General features: G+C 55.7%; 1 protein-coding gene across 1 annotated transcript in view; it reads right to left on the bottom strand.

Moving 5' to 3' along the window:
* DNMT3A (DNA methyltransferase 3 alpha) overlaps positions 1-20,091 on the bottom strand; it is a gene marked incomplete at both ends in the record, with an annotated part of 71,184 nt that overhangs the window by 39,964 nt on the left and 11,129 nt on the right. The window contains 2 exons of the mRNA XM_079720690.1: positions 3,313-3,583; positions 17,793-17,897. Coding sequence (XP_079576816.1) covers positions 3,313-3,583; positions 17,793-17,897 — 376 coding nt within the window. The remainder of the gene's footprint in view (positions 1-3,312; positions 3,584-17,792; positions 17,898-20,091) is intronic.

Here is a 20,091-nt window from a genome sequence, read left to right as displayed (position 1 = left end):
TTGTATAATCTCGGGTAAGTTACTTAACCTGTCTGAACCCTCAGTCTCCCCACCTGAAAAATGGGGGATAAAAAAGTCTTCCTCAGATGCTAGCAAGGATTAAATAAGAGAATTACATAAAGAGCAAAGTTTAATATGCACTGAATCATGAGGATCTCTTTCAAATGTAGATTCTGATTGAGTAGGTCTCGGGTGGGGCCTGAGATTCTACATTTCTAACATCCCAGGTCATGCCAGGAGATGCTGCTGGTCCATGGACCACTTTGAGTAGTAAGGACATAGAACACTCAACACATAGTTAATACTCAGAAAAAATAAAAGAAATAAGATAAAAGGAAAGAAAATAAAAAAGAAAGCCACATTACCATCGTTACTACTATCATCATGACGGCCTCAGCGCTAAGAGTGCAGGAGCAGTTCCAGGGCCACCACCTGCCTGTCCAGGTGGCTCTTGCCCTTATTACTCATCATCTCCCCTGCTCTTCCTTTCTCCTGGTTGTACTATCAAGATCTGGGGCTCCTGGGAGGGTGCCCAGGCCAAGACCGCCTTAAAGCCCTCCATTTTTCCTGTGTAGGAACTAATGAGAGTGGTTCCGAGACAGACGGATGGGGCCCCTGAAAAGAGACCTGGAACGAGGGGAACCGAAAGGAGACCATGGCCAATTCACTTCCACCCTGGGGCCTCAGTCTCCTTCCTCCTTGGAACCAAGCAGCTGCATACGTGTTCTATGTGGCTGACTGCTGGACCAGTGGCCGAGCCTCCGGTAGGCCACTGCCCACCCCTCTAGGTAACAGCTCACCAGTCTCAGCAACCAGGCAATTTACAGTGACCTTTAGGGATCCCAGCTCTGATCCCTGACAGCATCCCCACTACCTGAATAGCTGGGGCCACACAGGAGTGCTCCAAGGCCAAATTTTGAAGATCAAGGACACGTGGGATGTTTTTGCCCAGTGCACTTTGCACTAAGATTCTGAGAAGGATCCGCTCAATATGTGAAAGTCCCAAACCCAGGAGTAACCCTTGAACCATCTCTCCCCTTCCCCCTTGTGTCCCTGGCACTCATCCACAGCTCCCCAGATCCACCCTCCTCCCCTGGGCGCCTGCAGCAGCCTCCTAATCGTTCGTCCTGCTTCCCAGCCCCTCTGTTCCATTCCAGGATCCAGATGGCAAAGGGATCTTTTCAAAATGCAAAGCGGATCATGTCAACCCCTGAGAGGGCAGCCTTGAAGCTGCGCTGGTCCTGTCTGCTGTCGCACACCCCTCTCCCTTCCTCCCCCCATTCCAGACTTGTAGGTTTCTGTCAGGTCCCTGGATACCATGCTCCCTCCCACTTGTTCTCACCCCCTCCCGGCCCTTCGCCTTCCCTGGTGAACCCCAGCTCATCCTTCAGCTTAGGTGTAACAGCCCAGGCTGGCTGGCGTTCCTCTGTTACAGCTCCTCAGAGAACCATGTTTATTTTCCCTTAGAGAACTTATCTCCGTGTATAATCACACACTTGTAAGTGTGCATTTCTCATTAACATCTATCTCTCCAGTGGACTGTGAGGTCCTCCAGGACAAGAACCAGGTTTTTGTTCGTGATGGTTTTCCCAGATCCCGGCACACACCAAATGGGTGTTTAATAAACCCCTGTTCACTGACCGAAGGAGCTGCTCCTGAGAACGAACAGAGCCAGAGCCGGGGAAATCCCAAACCGAAAGCAAACTCTCACGGGTTAAGAGCAGCCTTGGAGTGCTGGTTCCATCCCACCAGGCAGGGAGGGCTGCCCCGGCCCTGGGTGGCAGCTGGGTGCAAGCCACGGTGGGGTCCCAGGAGCTGCCTATCTGGTGGGAAGGGCCGATGGGTTCCCCGGTTCTGCTCTTGCACATCTGGCCGCTGTAAGGGGAGGATGGCGTTTTCTCCCTCTCCTCCAGTTTCTCTCCACTCTGGCCCCTTGGCCACTCCCACCGCGAATCAGGACACACCCCCGGAGGTGCAGAGTTCAGGACCATCCCCCACTCCAAGCCCCACTCCAGAACAGCAGGGGATCGGGGAAGGGCACACCGACTCTGAAGCTAGAGACCAAGATGGAACGAATTCTGGATCTGCCACTAACAGGCTTGGGGTCCCTGACCAAGTCACTTCATCTCGTTAAGGCTCAATTTTTTTCCACCTTAAGATGAAGATAATAATCCCTCTTGAAGAAGATTGTTTGGAAGAGTAAATAAAACAACAAATGCAGAGTGAGTACCTCAGAAAGCGCTTTGCACATGGCGGGAGCATCATAAGTATTAGTTGAATAATAGACGAATGAAAGATATTTTAAAATAAATTTGGGAATCTCTTTTCCGGAGATGCTCTCTACCTTGCACGAATATTAGGTTTGAATGCATGCAAAATTAAGTTTTGTCAATTAATCGATTGATTCACTCCATCACGTACACTTAGGAAGGAAGGCTTTTTGAAATTAAAATGCACATATGCAAAACAACCTGGCAGGGCCCTGGGAGGATCAAATGTGATAATGTATGAGAAAGTGCTTCGTAAACTGTGAAGCCCTGTACAAATGCTAGTTGTCCTCATTACTAACATGTTTACAGCTCTGTTGGCCCCGAAATCGCTGGCTTAACCTTAAAGAGAAAAGTGGGCAACTTTCCAGGACTCCAGGGCTAGGCCACAAAGTCCTCAGAGGAAGAGGCCTGGGCTGGGCAGCGCACACCCAACTCCCCCTGCTCTCCCCCTCCCCCAATCTGTCACCACCAAACTTCAGTCCAGTCCACTCAACTATGGTGGGCTCAGGACATCTGCACTGGGAAAAGCTAACTGGGCTTTTAATATCCACAAGGACATCTGCTGCCCTCGAGCGCCCAGGCCAGGGGCTACCAACGTGTGGATCCCGAAGAGCCGCAGGTCTCGCGGAAGAGTAAGCAGGCCAGGCAAAGGCTGAGGGAAAGCGAGGCATACAACCAGCCTATGGGGAGACAGCCATCACCCCAGTCCAGCTACCAATGGCATTCTGTAAACTCACTGTTGCCAGATCTAGCTTGTTTTTTTTTTTTTCCATGAGAAGCCAAAACTCCAGATTTTTATGTGAAATTTCTTGATTCTTAAATACTGGCAACTCATTTTTTTAAATGTTTAAAATACTACGTGGGCCAAATAAAACATGTGTGCAGGCTGTATCCAGCCTGCAGGGCACAGTTTTGGCAAGCAGACCTTCAGCTACCGTGCCCAGCCCAGGCCTCCTGGGACCCACTAAGCCCCGAGGTTCTAACCCTCAGGGGGATCCCAGACAGCCCAGCAGAGGCTGCCCTGCTTTTGCCCAGGACTTACCCTCTTCTGCAGGGGCTCCCCGGCCATCCTTGGGGGTGCAGCAGCCATTCTCCACGGCTCTGGAGGCTTCGGGCGGGGTCTCAGCTGCACCCTCTCCCTCTGCTGGGGCCCCGCCCTTCTGCCCCCCAGCGGGGCTCCCCTCCTCTGGCTGGGGCTCACTCCGCTTCTCCAAGTCCCCGTTAGGTAACAGCTCTGAGGGGCCTGAGTCTTGGGCCATGGACGGGGACTTGGAGGTCACAGCGGGGTCCTTCGGCGTGTCACTGCTTTCCACCTGGAAATATAAACGTGAGGGGAGCATTAGACCAGTGGTTTTAGCCCCTTTTGCATCACTGACCCATCTGAGATTCCGGTGAAAATTATACACCCTCTGTCCAGAAAACTGTGTTCACATACATGTTTATGAAGTCAAATACACTCACAATTGTTCTCTCAGATTCAAGGGGTTCACAGGCCTGACTCCCTGAAGTCAAGAGGTCTGTGCACTCCAGTTAAGAAAATGGAAGAAACCAAGCAGGTTTAACAGCCTGGTCCCACTGCCAGCTGCGCCCCAGCCCAGGCCATCCCCACTCACTGAGGTGACAGAGGGTGCCCAAGTCTTCTCTGTGGCCTCTACTGAAAACAGATGATCCTCACACTCTCCCTACTTAAAACCAGGACCCCTCCTCAGAAGATTCTAGTAACCCCGGGCTGATCTGACTTCTGTGCCAAAGTCCCCCTGGCTGTCCTCTTGGTCTCTCGAGCTGCTGCCTGGCCAGGTGGAGTGTGAGGGTGAAAGAGGGCCTCCTCTGGGCCCCAAAGCCTAGCACAGGTCCCTCCCTCAGCTTTGGCCCACAGCCTTTCCTGGGCGCTCAGACCCCAGGAGAGCCAAGGCCCCAGCCAGCAACCGCAGTCTCTGCAGCAACCCTCCCTAGCACGCGGCGCCACGTTCCCCTCCAAGAGGAAGTGTCTTGCTTTGTCCCCAAGAGTCTCAGAACTGAGCTTGCTACAAGAATCGCACTGAGGGTTGTCATAACCGTCCTTCGTAAGTGTCACTGCACAGTGGGCAAAAGATCCTCACCCGTTACCCCTCAGAGCCACTCGACCTCCCTGGGGAGGCTCTCAGAGAATTTTGTGATTAGCTTGAGGCCACACACTTTGTGAGGACAGAGCATGGCCAGCACCTGGTCCTTGGCCATCTGGGGGCAGGTAGGCCAGGACATATCAGAAGGAACGAAGGTGTCCTCTTGGGGCAGGAGAGACAAGTGTCCCCTATACTTGGCGCTCTGCCACATCCGCGGGCACTAGGCCGCCCCCAGCAGCCCTGCCCATCGGCTGCCCTGCAGATCAGCCGCCTGGAGAAGGGCGGGAGTGGCACCAGCTCAGCAAACACCTCAGGAAGGTGTCGCTCAAGAGGGCGCCTCAGTTCCCCCACCTGTAAGGTGAGATGACTAGGCTAGACCAATGGAGGGTTTCCTTCTTTTCAAGTTCTTTTTTTCTGTTTATAAAAGTCAGACACATATATTATAAAAATTCAAACCACACAAAAATGAGTAGTATTGGGCTTCCCTGGTGGCGCAGTGGTTGAGAGTCCGCCTGCCGATGCAGGGGATACGGGTTCGTGCCCTGGTCTGGGAAGATCCCACGTGCCGCGGAGCGGCTGGGCCCGTGAGCCATGGCCGCTGAGCCTGCGCGTCCGGAGCCTGTGCTCCGCAACGGGAGAGGCCGCAACAGTGAGAGGCCCGCATACCGCAAAAAAAAAAAAAAAAAAAAAAAAAAAAAAAAAATGAGTAGTATTAAAAGGTTAAAGCTCCTGTTTCACTTCTGTACCTCCAAAATCACTCCCCACAGGCGAACCATTATTAACAGTTTGGGACTTCTCTGGTGGCGCAGTGGTTAAGAATCCGCCTGCCAATGCAGGGGACACAGGTTCGAGCCCTGGTCTGGGAAGATCCCACATGCCGCAGAGCAACTAAGCCCGTGCGCCACAACTACTGAGCCTGCGTGCCGCAACTACTGAAGCTCGTGCGCTCTAGAGCCTGTGCTTGGCAACAAGAGAAACCACTGCAATGAGAAGCCAGCGCACCGCAATGAAGAGTAGCCCCCGCTCACCGCAACTAGAGAAAGCCCGTGCGCAGCAACGAAGACCCAATGCAGCCAAAAACTAAATAAATAAATTTAAGATTTTTTTAAATTGCTTGTTAACAGTTTGGCGAGTAGCTTTTCTCGACTTTTTTTCTATGCATCTACAATCATGTGTAAGTTACATGTTTATATACATGTATTTATACACACATCCAGATCCAGGTTTTTTTTTCCCCTAAGAGGGGATCATACGACTTATCCTGTTCTGCAACTTGCTTTTTCACTTAGCAAGCACAGCGGGCATCTCTCCATACCAGTGCGTATGGATCAGGCTCATTCTGTCTCAGCTGCTCAGCCTTCTATTGAATGGATGCTCCTTAATTTATTCAAACCATCTCCTAATGGTGGGCCTTTGGGCTGATTTGCTTTCTGCTGCAGTGAACCCCTTGCACTTAACAGCTCTGTGCACCTGTGGATTTCTGTAGGCCAGAGTCCCAGAAGTGGACTGGCCGGGGGGAGAGGGCCTGCCCATCTACGTGTGAGTAGATCCTGCCAAATTCCCTCCAGAGAGTTGTATCCCTGAAGCACCCCCCCCCAAAGCCTGAGAGAGCGCTGGTTTCCCCAGACCCTCCCTGCAAGGCCCGGCAGCCTCCAAGGCTGCTTCTGCTCCAGGGATCTACGATCTCAACTCTGAGCCCACTGCTGTATGGTGAGGAAACCCCCGAGGTGGCGAATAGGGACGAGGGCCTTGTTAAAAAATAACAAAAATAAAAACCAGCATCCTCCCTGGACAAGTCCCTACGCGGAGCAGCTGAGGGCGAGCAGAGGGAACGCGCGGCCTTGCCAGGCTGCTCTCCTGGCTGTGTGGAGGGCTGTGTGGGATGGCTAGGGGCAGGCCTGCTTCCAGGAAGAAAACCTCCCGCAGAAAGCTACAAACGGGTGCGCGCCTCAGCAGCAGGGGTGGGGGGCCGCAGCAAGAGGAAGACGAGGCCTCTGGCCTCTGGCGGAAGGGAGACGTCCTCCACTAGGGTTGGGCAGTCGGGGCCAAAGCCGGCAGAGCCAGGAGGCCAAACGCAGGACGGCCAGGGGAGCAGCCAGGCCCTGTCTCTCTCTTCAGCTGCCATCCCCAGGTGTCAGGACCCACACATCCTGTTCAGGACTCAGAAGGTCTTTCCCACCTCCCTGCTCAAGCCAGCAGGCTCCCTGGCCTAGAATTCCCTGGGCCTGGGCACCCACTGCTACCCTCAGGCCCGGCTGTGCCAGCGTCACAGAGCCCCAAACGCGGCACTCCCAGGGAGGCGGGTAGGGGATCCCGCTGGCCAACGCAGGCTGAGAAGTCTGGGTCAGCGCCAATCTCTTACCATGGCCGTTTCCTCCTTCCTCTAGCCACTTGCTTCCCCACAGACACCTCAAGTCGAGGCAGGCTCCCAGCCCCACAAACTGCTGACAACTCCGCTGTCACTCACTTCCTGCCCGGGGACCACACGGCCTCTTCTCACCCTGGGACTCACTTCCTGTTGACTGCCAGCTCCATAGCATAGAGACCCAGGAGTACCTGCTCCGAGACCCAACCCAGCCCCAGGGTCCCAACCCACCCTGATCGGGCACTCCTCCCAGGCCTGCCCTGGAGGACCCCAGTCTGCAGCAGCATGAGACACGCCATCCTTCCAGAGGTGGGTGGATGAGGGGTAGGGGTGCACTCGGCACAGGTCCAGCCCCGGGGGTAGCTCAGTGGGCTGAAATCCACACCGATCTCACGAGTCCTCCCCCTCCTCTCTTCCCGACCAGCCCATCCTCCGTTGCCCGCCCTCTCTGGTCGTGGATGACCCTGAGTCGACCAGAGCTCTGGGCTTAGGGGAGCTGCTGACTCCTGCCACGGTCAACCCTTGATCCATCTTACCCATCAAGAACCCCCCACACACACAGCTAGTAGTGGCCCCTCACTGGCCCTCTCTCTGGAGTTCAGGGTAACTGGGCAGGTCAAATCCACCCAGAAGAAACCACTGAGAGGAAGGAAGGAGGTCCACAGGCAAATGGACTGACGCGACTCTAAATCTCCAGGGAGGAGCCGGGCGCTCCCTACAAGGGCATCTCAGGTGAGAAGAGCAGACCTGGAAGCCACTAGGAGTGGCCACCCCAGCCAGGCCTGTGTCCTCCTTTCCCCCCACCCCCCACTAGCTTGTCGCGTCCTAGAGGCAGGGACTTGCTTTATTAGGTTGGACTGGGCGTGGAGTGGGGCACCTGGCGGGGGTTCAATAGTCGTAATTGATCCCTTGACGCCAAAGACCAGGTTACGAGCGAGAGCATCCAGTCCACACGTCTAGAGGGAGTTTCAACTTTGTTGCATGTCAGGTGTAACTGTTACAAATCCTGTTTTTGTTTGCTTTTATTCTTTACAGTTGCCTTGAAAGGAGACACGGCGCACCCTGAGACACTCATTTTTCCCATGGCGGGGAGGGGTAGCAGTGGAAGCCCCTGGCCCCTGTAGAAGGCACCACCAGCAGCTAGAGGGGACCATTTGCACGCGCCTTCTTCTCACCCGCGGGGTACGGGGAGAGGGCAGGCGTGCTGGCAGAATGGGAATGGCAGCCACGGGCCCCCTCACTTCTCCTCGCTGGGGTGGTGGACACGAGGGACTTGCGCAGAGCCTGATCCCCGTCACCCACGGTGCGCCTCACCCCGCCCAGTGTGCCCCACCCCGGGTCTTCAAACCCTGCCCACCTCCCGGGGCCCCTCAGAGTTTGCTGATCTTTGCCTTCCTTCCAGGCAAGACCCCTCCACCCCAGGGAAGTGCCTCCTGCCTCTCTTGCCCATCTGCTCCTCGGGGCCCCTCCCGTGAGCAGCTTATTCCAAGCAGTGAAGGCAGTGGTTCTCAGCTGGGGGCAGTTTTGCCCCCCAGAGGACATGTAGCAATGTGCCTGAGACACTTTTGGTCACTACACTGTGGGTTGGGGGTACGGACAGTGGCTCCTGGTGGGTAGGGGACAGCCCTCACCACAAAAATTACGCAGCCCCAAATGTGGATGGTGCTGTTGTTGAAAAGCCCTGGGCTGAGGACAGGGGCATGGACCAGGGACTTTTTCTAGGGACCATTTTTTTAAAACTTCAAAAAAATTTTTGGTAAGATATATGCGACATAAAACCCACCATTTTACCCATTTTCAAGTGTACAATTCAGTGAAATTAAGTGCATTCACACTGTTGTACAACCATTAACACCGTCCATCTTGAAAACTTTTTCATCTTCCCAAACTGAAACTCTTGTACCCATTAAACAAAATTCCCCATCCCCCCACCCCCCAAGTCCCTGGCAACCAGTATTCGACTTTCTATCTTCTAAGGAACATTTTAAAATCTGTCTGTCTGTCTCTCACACACACCACCCCGGGAGGTATTTGTGCCAGGCCCTGGTCTTTGGAACCCTCAGCCTTGCCCCCAACACCCCCAAAGCCCCTGTGGAGCCTGGCCCTTGAGTTCACGCTGGCATTCACTCACACCCCCTAGCCCACAGCATACCACATTTGTTTACAAAGCACTCTCACACCCTATCTCATTAGAGCACTCCTCACATGTTACCTAATTATTTGTTTACTGTGTGTCTCCCTCCTAGACTGTGAGCTTTGCCTTATTTATCTTTTTATTTCTCTTCCTTCCAGCCACTCCACCGACAGCTCCCCCGTGCTAAGCAGAGGACTCGGCATAACTGTGCTTATACAACTGATCAACTTAATTAGCCCAATTATCCTGATGGGTCGTGTTACTCTCACTTTTCCAGGGAAAAGGTCTCCAAGGTTTGCCTCAGGTCACACACCTTCTAAGTGGTAAAGCTTCCAAAATGACCCAGGTACAGGAGAGGCATTTGAAAGCTAGCCACCCGCTCTGGGTTGAGTCTCAGGAAAAGCCCAACCTCAAATCCCAAGGGATCCAAGGAGGGAAAAGGAGGCTTTGATGTGCCTGAGCAGGGCCAGGGAAAGGCTGCAGCTGTTTCCCAGGCAGCAGCCACCACAGGGAAAGGCCAGAGGCAAAGCCAGAAAGAACCTCCTGCAGTGAACCTGTCCAGGCCAAAGCCAGTCCCCCAGCTGCCCGCCCTGCCCCCTTCCCCTCCCCCTTTGCTGGAAGTCTGGACCAGACCCCAGAACTCCAACCCTCCCTCAGGAAGGGAGGCCTTGTCTCCCAAGGTGGGGCACAGTGCCGGGGCTCCAAATAGGAAAGGGATTTTGAGGCCTGTTTGACAGGTATGATACCTGCACACGAAAGCTAAGAGGTGAGGGCAATGATACAAGGGAGACAGGGCACCGGGTCAGCTCTCCAGCACAGCCCTGGGCGCAGGCTTACCTGGGCCCAGGTGTGGAGGGGGGAGACCTGGGACCCTGCGTCTACCACTGTAAAGCCCTGGAGGTCGGAGCCACGTTCTGGCCTGGCTCTGGGCACGTGACTCACCCTCTTCTCCTGTGCCAGGAGCTGCTGCTGAAAGGGGCCTTCGCCCCCAGACCCCGGGGGAGCTCCGGCGGGGGGAGGCCCAGAGGCTGGCAGATGTGGGATGGCCTCACCTCGCCCTCCCCAGCCTTCCTGCCCTCCCTCCTCCACCCCTCATCGCCATTGTGCCTTTAAGGCACTTGGAACACTCAGCTCTGTGCCAGCCGGGGACCCTGGCGTCTGGCCAGCTATGGCCTCTTGATTAAAGACACACAGAGACGCAATCACATGCACAGACACACAAGGGGTTCACCATGGCCCAGAGACACCCGCTCACCAGCCACAGAGATGTGCTCAGATGGCCCAGAGTGAGGTCAACAAGAACACGCCAACAGTCCCCCTCCACCCACACCCTCCATTCACTGCAGTCCCTCGCAGACCCTTCAGCTCCCCGCCAACGCCCTGGATTTTCCCAGGTTGACTCTCGTTTCAGGAAACCGCCAACCGTCCACATAAGCGGGGCAGCCGTGTCCCGTAAGCGCTGGCACTGGGCCCGGGCTCCCCCGTCTCCTCTGCCCCAGGCCTTCCTGCAGCCCCTTCCCCTGGCAGCCCTCTGCTCTGATCACCGGAAGTGGCCTTGAGGCAGGGACAGCCAGAGAGGTCCCCCACGCCCACCCCCGAGAGAGGCCCACACGCCTCCCTGCTCAGCCTTCCTGGGGTGAATGGAGTCGGACCCCAAGACTTTGGAACCAGGACCTTGACCCTTCCAATTTCCTTTTCCCTAGTGGAGTGGCCAAAGGGGCCACCAGGGGGGTCAAGGACAGAAGGACCAGAGGCCAAAGAGGGCCAATTCTGGCAAGTCTGGCCCCAGCTCGGGTATGACTTCTAGGTGCCACCATTTCTCTCACCACTGAGGCTGGGAGCTTCCTTCCCACCCTCCTCCTCCCCAGAGATCTCTCCAGCGTGTGTGTGTGTGTGTGTGTGTGTGTGTGTGTGTGTGTGTGTGTGTGTGAGAGAGAGAGAGAGAGAGACAGAGAGACTCAGGACTGAGGAGAGAACTTGAGGGTGTGGCGAAGTCTTAGAGGTCACTCAGTCGGGGCCCCTGCTAGCTGTGACACATGGATGCAAGAACTAGCATGCCTGGTGAGTGGCGGCCCATCCGGGGTTCCGCTTCCAGCAGGGACACCTGTCCACCTGGAAGAGGGCCTGGCTGCGCTCTTTGAAGTCAACCTCAAAGGATTTCAGGGTGAGCTGGAGCCTCCCTTGAAAAAGCCATTATGTAGAGGAGATCCAGGTCGTATTTAAGTGAAGCTCTTTCGCAGTTTTTTTCTCTTTTCAACCTCTCCATCCAGGCCTAGGATGACAGGCTGGGTGAGAAGGGAACTCAGCGTGGAAAATGGTGCTTTCTTGTCTGTGCCTCGTGAACCTTTCTAAAGTTTCTGATGGGTGTCTCCCCACCCCTGCCCACCCCCGCTGGGGCAGTGCTCATCCTGCCCCACCCTACGGCATGACTTCATAGCTTTAATCACAGCCCCGCTCAGCTTTGCCTCTCCAGCCTGGAGAGCCAGTAACCTCTCATCTGTCCTCACTTGGCTGCCTCGCCTTCCCCTTCATCTATTTAGCGGCCCTTCCCTGGAGCTTCTCCACCTCCGTGTATCTTTCTTGAGGTGGCAGAACCGAAACGCACAGAATTCTCTAGGTGAGGATGATGAAAGAAGACTGACGTCAACAACTCTGCCCCGATGCGTGTGCGGAAGGTCCCTGCAGCAGCGGGAGTGGCGCAGGTGCAGCTCGGGCTCTGGAGACGCCCACGGGGTCCTAGGAAGCCCACGGGGCTCGGGACTGGAGGGAATGAGCCCCTATTGCTGGAGAGGGCCTGGAACATGTGGCTCTGGGGAAGGGGCCAGGGAGGGATGAAAATAAACAGGGGTTTTTGGAAAAACAAAATGGAGAGTCTGGGATTTCACTCAGATGCTCCCTCAATAAGACCAGATAACTAGATCAGCCTCTGAAAGGGCCCCTGCCAAACCTGCTCCCATCCAGAAGTCTCCGTCTCTGACAATACCACTGCCACTGGCCCTGGGGGCCGGCAGCACCTTCCTCCCTCTCCCTGGTCTGCAGCCCAGCACTGCAGGCCCTGCCAATTCTGTCCCGTCACGGCTGCCCCCCAACAGGCTCTGGGGGCATTTTTTGGCCCCAATGTACCCCATCCTATCTCCCTGCATTCTCTTGTGCTCACCCCATCATGCTCACGGATGCCAGAGTGAGCTTCCCAAAACATGACGCCCATCACTTCACACCTCCCACCGTCTCAAAAATCCTCCAGATAAACACAGCACATTTTTGAGAGGATAAAATATAAACCCTCAGGCTGCCTGCAAACCACCTCTCCACCCGAGATCAAAGGTGTTCTTAAATGAAACCCTCGTCCACTCAGCCAAGCCAGTCTGCGCACGGTCCAGCCTCCCCCAGGCACGCCGGTCCCCGCGCACATTCGTCCCTGCATACGCTGCTCAGGAAGGTCCTAGGTGGGGAAACCTCCCACTTTCCCCTGCCACACATCACCTCCCTTCGAAGGCCCAAGTCCAGCCCCTCCCCCAACATGTCTTCCGCACTTGAGGTCCAGACCGTGGGCCAGGCTCTTGGGGTACTGGATGGCTCTGTGAGCGCTGGTTGGACTGGTCAGCTGGGGGAATGAGCCGAGGAGCCTGCGTGGCACAGTTACAAGGAAAGTCTCTAACCTCGCGAGATGTCTGACAGCCCTGTTTTCCCCACACCTTCAAAAGCATGACGACACAGGGGAACGGGCAGCAGTGGGCCCACGCAGGCTCACAGGCAGGGATGCCCCCTGAGGGGCCGGGGCCCAGGAATGGGAGATACCCTTTCAGGAAGTTCCGTGCATAAAAACAAGGGGCACAAAGTCACCGAGTCAAGGTTCCAGGGGTTAGTGAAGGAGCCCTTCTAACCCGGACACAAAGAGGGGATTTGAGTTCTGTCTTAAGAATCAAACGGTCACATTAGGTGAGAAAATGAGCCAGTACTGCAAAGGCCCAATAACTGAGTGAAACGGTACTCGGCTGGCTTAAGCTGCAGTGGAACGGTCCCCCAGCTTCACGCAGCTTACAGCACAAGTCTTTTGCTTTGAAGTGGAGCAGTTTGGCCCTCAAGAACTCGCTCACTCGGGCGTTACGATGGAGGCTGAGCCTCCAGCGAGGAGTGAGGAGTGAGTTAGGCAGCCGGTCTGGCTGAGCTGGGTGCCTGCTCCCAGCCCCCTCCCCCCTCCTCCTCCTCCCCTCCCCCTCCCCCTCCTCCCCTCCCCCCTCCTCCTCCCCTCCCCCCTCCTCCCCTCCCCCTCCCCCCTTTCTGGGTTATTCTTAGCAAGAGGTGACCTCAGAGTGCTCCCACTGAGCAAAAATAACCCTGGAGGAAGTTGATGAATATAAATTTTCAATGAATAAGTGCATATACCTAGTAAACAGGGCGGGGAGCCCTGAAGGGCCGGTCCCCACCCCAGGGTCTGGCGGGCAAGGGCAGATACTGTCCCTCCTGGAGCCCCAGCAGTAACCAGCACATAGGACAAAGGCGGTCGCAGGGCAGTCTGGGTCTGTGATCAGGCAGGAACCAGCTTCGGACACCCTCACTTGTTACTCTGCAATGTCCTCGGAGCCGGTGAACAGGAAGATGCCTCTTCCTCCCAGCCGACGCTCACAACCACACACAGGCCCACACTCTCTGGCCAGCAGAGACCAGCCCTGCACGCTGCTGTCCCGTCCTCTGGTCGTGGGTACTGGCCAGCCAGCAGGCCCTGCACCCAGGTGCCAGCTCCCTTTCTAGGCTCCGCCCAGCCCTGAGGCCGGCTTCCTGTTTCCTGTTGCTGCTCCGGCTGCGAGCATCCTGGCTCTGAGGCCAGTGCCACAGACCAACACCGCCGCCTGGTTGAAATGGGCCCACTGCTCACTCGTCAGACCACCGTAACCTTCCCCACTTACCCGCAGGCTCCCTGGTATTTGGGTCAATTGCCCTGCTCAGTTCTGTTTTCTCTGGATGCTTTTTGGACCAGGTCTACCCATTTTTTCAAACAACCCTGCATTCATATGTTATCTTAAAGCGAATTTGGGGCACCCAGTCTTCCAGATGGTGTGGCTGGCGTGGCAAGGGGGAATGAGCACTGAGGGCTCTGCGGTCGGGAGGTGTGGAGTCCAAGTCCAGATCGTCCTCTCTAACCTCGGTCTCTTCACCTGAACATGGGGATGGTAATGCCAGCGGCCTCCACCTACCCCACACAGGTTTGTCGTTGGCATCAAATGAGGTCACGGTGTAGAAAGCCCTTGCTGGCAATCGAGTGCTGCACCACTCTGAGCCTTTCTTCATGGTCGCTGACCTCAGTGAGTGGGTGGACAGTGCAATGCGGGTGCCTCTAAATGGCAGATCTGGTGGAAGACACAAGGTCTCTCCACCAGCTTTTGTGTGAAAAGCCAGGCTTTGGTTTAGGTTTTTTAAATTCCCAATCCACCAGAAAATGGTACTTTTGTAAAACACAAAATCATGACTGTGGATGTGGCGACAGTATCAGATTGATATAAAGGTTTCTAAATGCTGATTCTCAAGTTCTGTACAGACAGGTAACAAAACAGTTCGCAGACTGGTGCTTCGCAGTCAGGTGTGTGGACCAAAGCCCGGGATTGGTGGGCTGATATCTTGTCTTACTTCTTAGTGTTCATTTTAATTTCACAGTCAGTTCAAAAGGGAGAGCCAGTGTGGGTCACGATGGCTGCACTGGGCTTCATGTGCAAGACAGGCCTTGCTGGGCTGTGATAGAGAAGGGAAGGCTGCAGAACAGCTTTTACGAGGCAGCAGGACAAATGTGCTTGGGGCGATCAGGGAGCAGCGAAGAGGCGGGGTTTCCTTGGCAAAAGAGGTGGACACTGAGCACCAGTGCAGAGGCAGGAGGGGTCACATGGTGGAGAGGCAAATGGGGGTTCCAGGTCTCATCCCATGAGAAGAAAGCTCCTAGAGATTCTTGAAAGCGACGTGCCCTGGGCTGTATTTAGTGTAATTACATGTGGCCTCCCCTCTAGCACACTAGGTTGAAATAAGTCTTATTTATTTATTTGGCAGGTGCTCAGTAGGCGTAATGTGTTTGTCACCGAAAAAGAGAGGGCCGGGGTGTCCAGAGAGACGCTGGGGGCAGGTGGGGCCTGATCTGGGTGAGGGCGCAGCCAGGAGGCTGAGGCAGGAGCAGGAGAAAGCGGAAGGCACTCAGGGACAGGCAGGCCTCAGGGGAAATTCTGGAGACGATTTCACAGCCTCGGGCCGGGGGATGGTGAGGACACCACTGGATGTACCTCGTCCCTCCCCGTCCAGCAGTGGATATGCAACATTTGCACAAATGTTTGCACTCCCAGCACTGCTCCCTCTGTTCCACCTGCCAGGATTTGAGCCAAGCCCACCCTCCCACCCCGTTTCCAGGCTTAGCTTGATGACACACACTCAGCTGCTTTAAAGCTCCCTGGTCAATCTGTTCCCAGGGCCACAGCTGCGCCAGGTCCCCAGAAGCCCTCCCTGCTGTGCTCCTCGGCTGGGGAGGGGCGGAGGCCTGGGCCAGCACCTGCTCCGCAAGTGAACCAGGTGGCCCGAGGCCCAGGAGACCGTGGGCTGGCCCTGAGCTGCAGCACGAACTTCCCCCACGTGGGTTCCCTTGGGGTCCGCGGGCCTGCTGCCGGGGAAGACCTGCTGGCTGTTCTCTGTTCCCCTCAACGTGCAAGGGGTCCCTTTCACAACAGCTGCCTCAGCCCCATGCCTCCCCACTCAGCGTTGCCTCCCCACACACTCTCTCCCTTCCCAGGGCCTCACTTAGGACTGGACCACATCCACACTGACCTGCACGGGATGCGCACCGCTGCCCACTGGAGCTGCTGAGAGGCCGATGCCAGGCTCCCACCCGAAAGGCCTTGTAGACCCCTGGCCCACTGGCCCCTCCGGGGGTGGGGATGCCGGTTTATGACGCTGCTGGCCCTGTGCATTTGGAGCCCACTTTGCTGTTTGCACAGCACCCCTGGAGGTGGACAGGGCAGGTATTACCGGCAGCCATATTTTAACAATGAGGAAGCAAAAGTTCAGAGAGGTTCAGTAATTTGCTAAGGTCACACAGCTGGGAAGCAGTAAATCCAGGGCTGCTGCTTCTGTTTCGGGTAAGGGCAGAACCGGCCTTTGCTGACCACTGGCTCTTTGGTGTTTTAACCCATTTAATTCTCACAGGGGTCTAGGAGGAATGCATTTTTATCATCTCTATTTTTCAGAACGGGAACCCAAGGTTCAGGCAGTGACTTGTTCAATGTCACACAGGTGGTCAGTGGTGGAGCTGGGATTTAAACCCAGGTCTGTTGGATTTTAAAGACAGTGCTTTTCCTTCCATGCTGGGCACTGTTCCAGGCCAGGGGTGTATGACCCACTGGGCCGTGCCCCTCTTCCCTCTAATCGTCCATCTCTGGACATACTTCCACACTTACCCCTGATTTCCCTGCACCCTCTGATCCTGGGGCCTCACCCCACCTCTCAGTGATGTGCCCTCCCTTTGGTTCCAGGGACTCACAAATGTGAGTCAAAGGGCTGCCAGGTCCCATTTGCTACAGGTGGTGGCTCCCGTTCCCAGCACCCGAACCAGGGAAAGGTGGAGCTTGCTCTGCAGATCTCGAGCACACGTGCAGCTCAGATTCGGAATGACGGGTGGGCTCTGACTCAGCCTGCACTGTGCCCCTCCACTTTCTCCCGCCAGGTGCCCTGTGAGGGCGGGGAGGAGAGTGGAGGGACCCCCAGGAATCTGGGAGTGCAGCCTGGAGTCTGCTGCACGCTGAAAATTCCTTTGAAGTCCCGTTTTATCTTTCAACTGCATGTGAATTTTTCATTCCAGGCCATAAAATATCCATGTCTGCTTTAATATTAAAGTGTTTAGAATTACTTACCAGTTAAATGACTTAACTTCTTCCCCCCTTCCCCTCCAAATCTCCAAGCAGAAGTGGCAGTGGTGCACTTCAGTGCCCTGCAGATTCCCAGACCTCCCGACTCCAAGAACCCGCCTCACCTCCAGCTGGTGCAGCCCGCCCTCCCTCCCTCCGCTGCCCCTTTCACTGCAGCCACGTTCACCCTGCTCTCTGCCCCAAGGAGGAAAATCCTGCCCCGCTGAGAACATTTCCTTGAAGGGCTGAGTTACAAATGTGGGGCTCCTGGCTCCCCTACCTTCTCGCTCCAAGTTTCCCATTCTCAGCTGGAAGGGACGAAAAGAAAGGAACCAGCTGTGGCTGGAGCTGGCCGATAACTATTGTTCTGCCTCTGAGTTTAAGGCATAAGGCAGGCAGGCGCCTGCCGCCCACGGGCCTTGCCCTCCGGAGCACTCCTCATCTTGGGCAACCCCAGAGTCCCTCCCCCAACCCCCCATTCAGAGGCAACTGGCACCCGGAAGCCCGGGGTCTACACTTCTACTGGACTTACACAGCGCCCAGCCCTCCTCCTCTCTTACAGCCTGCATCTCTTCCCTACTCACTTTGATCAGACTTCCAGACCTCAGTTCCCTTCCTCCAAGTTCTCCAGGTGGGGGTGAGGCCCAAGGTGGGTGTCTGGATGGGGAGGGAGGGGCCCGTGCAGGCAGGCTAGGGAAAAACAAGTCCCACTCTCTTGCTGCGCTTCCAGAAAGAAGCTGAGAGTCAGGGGCCTGGTTCAAGTCCCACAAGACCCACAGCGCAAGTCCCCTGGCCTCTAGGGGCCTCCAGTTCGATGCAGAAAATAGGAAAGTTTGGGGGTGGTTTTGGGGGTCAAGTGAATGGGGAATGGAATTGGGCTCTACAGCTGGAGGGGTACACTCCATGCCCCAGTCTTAGCGTGCCCAGGTCCCTGCAGGACACACATCACTGGCATTTACAGTGTGCATGTGCGCGCGTGTGTGTGCGTGCGTGCGCGCGTGCGTGCGTGCGCGCGCACCTGGGCTGGGGGTACGCCACCTCACTCACCGGAGGGTGCTTGCGCTTCCTCCCAGGCCGCCCCACCTTCCGGGCAGTTGTGCTGGGCTCCTGCCGCTCCTCCTTGCCACGAGCCTCCTCCTGCTCCTCTCCCTCCTGTGGGCACAGACACAGCCTGTAAAGCCAGGGCTGGACCCCAGAGCCCTCCCCAGTGTCCCACCCGCAGGGCAGCCACACTTCCAGGGTTGTGCCACGCTGGTCCCCCTGGCAGGGATGGTCTTCACCCGCTTCCTGACTGGCAGAGCTGGGCCACCCCTGAGGGCCGAGTCAACTTTATCCTCAGGGGACTTCAGAGCCGCCCCGCTGCCCCAGCAGAACGCAGCTCTCCCTCGGGTGGACACGTTCTCTGAACCACAGAATCATAACACAGGCTCTGACAAAGAATTTGTTTCTGGATATGAGTTTATTTATATGAAAAAAATCTAAAACAAGTACAAAAATGATTAACGCTGTATTTAATGAATCACCTTTATTGAAGAGAATAAAATCACAGGAAGAGAAGTATGACATGTAGCGATGTCTACTGGAAGTACACGCAACCCTTGGAAGGAGGCCTACCACAGACCGTGGAGGGCATTACAGCCCCTGTACATACACCTGCCCTGAAGCATCTGCCACATCGTGTAGGCACTGCATGTGCCTGTTACCCTGCGGGAGCACCTCAGGGACCGTGTCTTGTCATCGTGATGCCCCTCCTTCGCTGAATTTTGGACCAGAGTTTGGTTTTGTTACCACCCTTCACCTGGCCCGTGCCAGGGCCGAGCCCTGCAGTGCTCGTCTCGTGGGGCAGACACATAAACCTAGAAAGTCCTCCTGCCTCACTGCTCCAGCCTGGCCACAAACCACCCACAAGTTGCTTCTGACTCAGCCGGCTCCAGCATGACTAATCATGAGCAAAAACTGTGTTGGGGAAGGAGAGAGAAAGGGACCCTGACCCAGCAGAGGCCCCTCAGGCTGCCATTCGTGCCCTGCATGACGTCAGCAGCCACAGACGTCTTCCCAGTCCTCCCAGGGGAGGGCGCCAGCCCAGAGCCATGCTGGTGCCACAGAAAAGGGGAGGTGCACAGATTCCCAGGGGATTGAATCGAGGTGGCCCTCAATGTCCCACTCAACTTTCATTTTTTGTGATTTCAAAATTGCTTGTGGTTTGCCACATTAATTTTCAGGTGATGGTGGGACATGCAGATGGAAACCTACTGCGACCAGTCATAGACATGAGACTGATGGGAAGAGTGGCACTGGCTCCCGCTGTCCATCCATCCATTCGAGGCACATCTGGGACAGACCCGCCCAGTAAGGAGATTTAGGAGGGAGATTGAGCATTGCAGCTGAGAGTCCGGGAGCCCTCCGAGGACATGCGAGTGGAAGATGACAGAGGCCCCAGGCCTTAGCACTGAGGGGAGACTCCAGTCAAGTTGCAGGAGGTGGAGAGAGTGTTCAGAGGAGGAGAAAGGGGACGCCAGTGTATTGTGGGTGCAAGAAAAAAGGGAGCTGCCAACCCAAGAGGCAAAATCAACAGATGCAAAGAAGTCGAGCGCAGAGCGATTTGGTTAGGGGTGGAAATGGTCAGCCTCAGAGGAAAGCTGTGCAGAATGACACAAGGGGTCGGAGAGGGGCTGGAGAGACAGTTTAAAGGGACCCAGCTGAGAAAGGTCTGGAAAAGAAGCCAAGGACAGGGAGCCCAGTGCCGGCTGGGGACAGGAGGTGAGGGTCCAGGGTGGTGAGAGAAAGGCTGCCCCAGGACCAGAGACCCTTGAGAGGCTCTTTTCAGGAAGAGAAACTGTGAGGTAGAGAAACTGTGAGGACAGAAAGGCCGAGGTGGGGGACAGCCAAGTGGCGGGGAGGCCTCCATGACAGCTCTGTGGGCCTGGACTGAGGGGGGCCCAGGGCCACATGCCCCATGGTAAGCCAGGCCTGCTGGTGCTGAACTGTCTTCTGAGACCCCACAGACACCCCCATTTAAGAAACAATCACTTGGATCACACAGAGAGAAAATATTACCAATGCAGCTTAACGTTTGTGAAAGTTCCAACTGAATCTACCCAAGTATAGTGAATTTCAGCTGAGATGGTGCTTTTGGTCAGGTTACACCACGGCTAAAAGGGCGCCGTCTTGATCGTGCTGACCAGGTAACTCGGCATTTACAAAACAGTTGGAGGCCACGCCAGGTCGTGGAAAGGCATGGGGCTTAAAGCAAACCAAAATGGGTATGAGCCCGGCTTGTCCATGTGCTAGTTCCAGGACTGTTCTCTCTGAAACTCAGTTTCCTCATCCATAAAATGGGGGTAGG

This window comes from Hyperoodon ampullatus (genome assembly GCF_949752795.1).
Source record: "Hyperoodon ampullatus genome assembly, chromosome: 15".
NCBI classification, from domain to species: domain Eukaryota; kingdom Metazoa; phylum Chordata; class Mammalia; order Artiodactyla; family Ziphiidae; genus Hyperoodon; species Hyperoodon ampullatus.
Note: the sequence above shows the minus strand (reverse complement) of the source record. Positions and strands in the feature narration are given on the sequence as shown.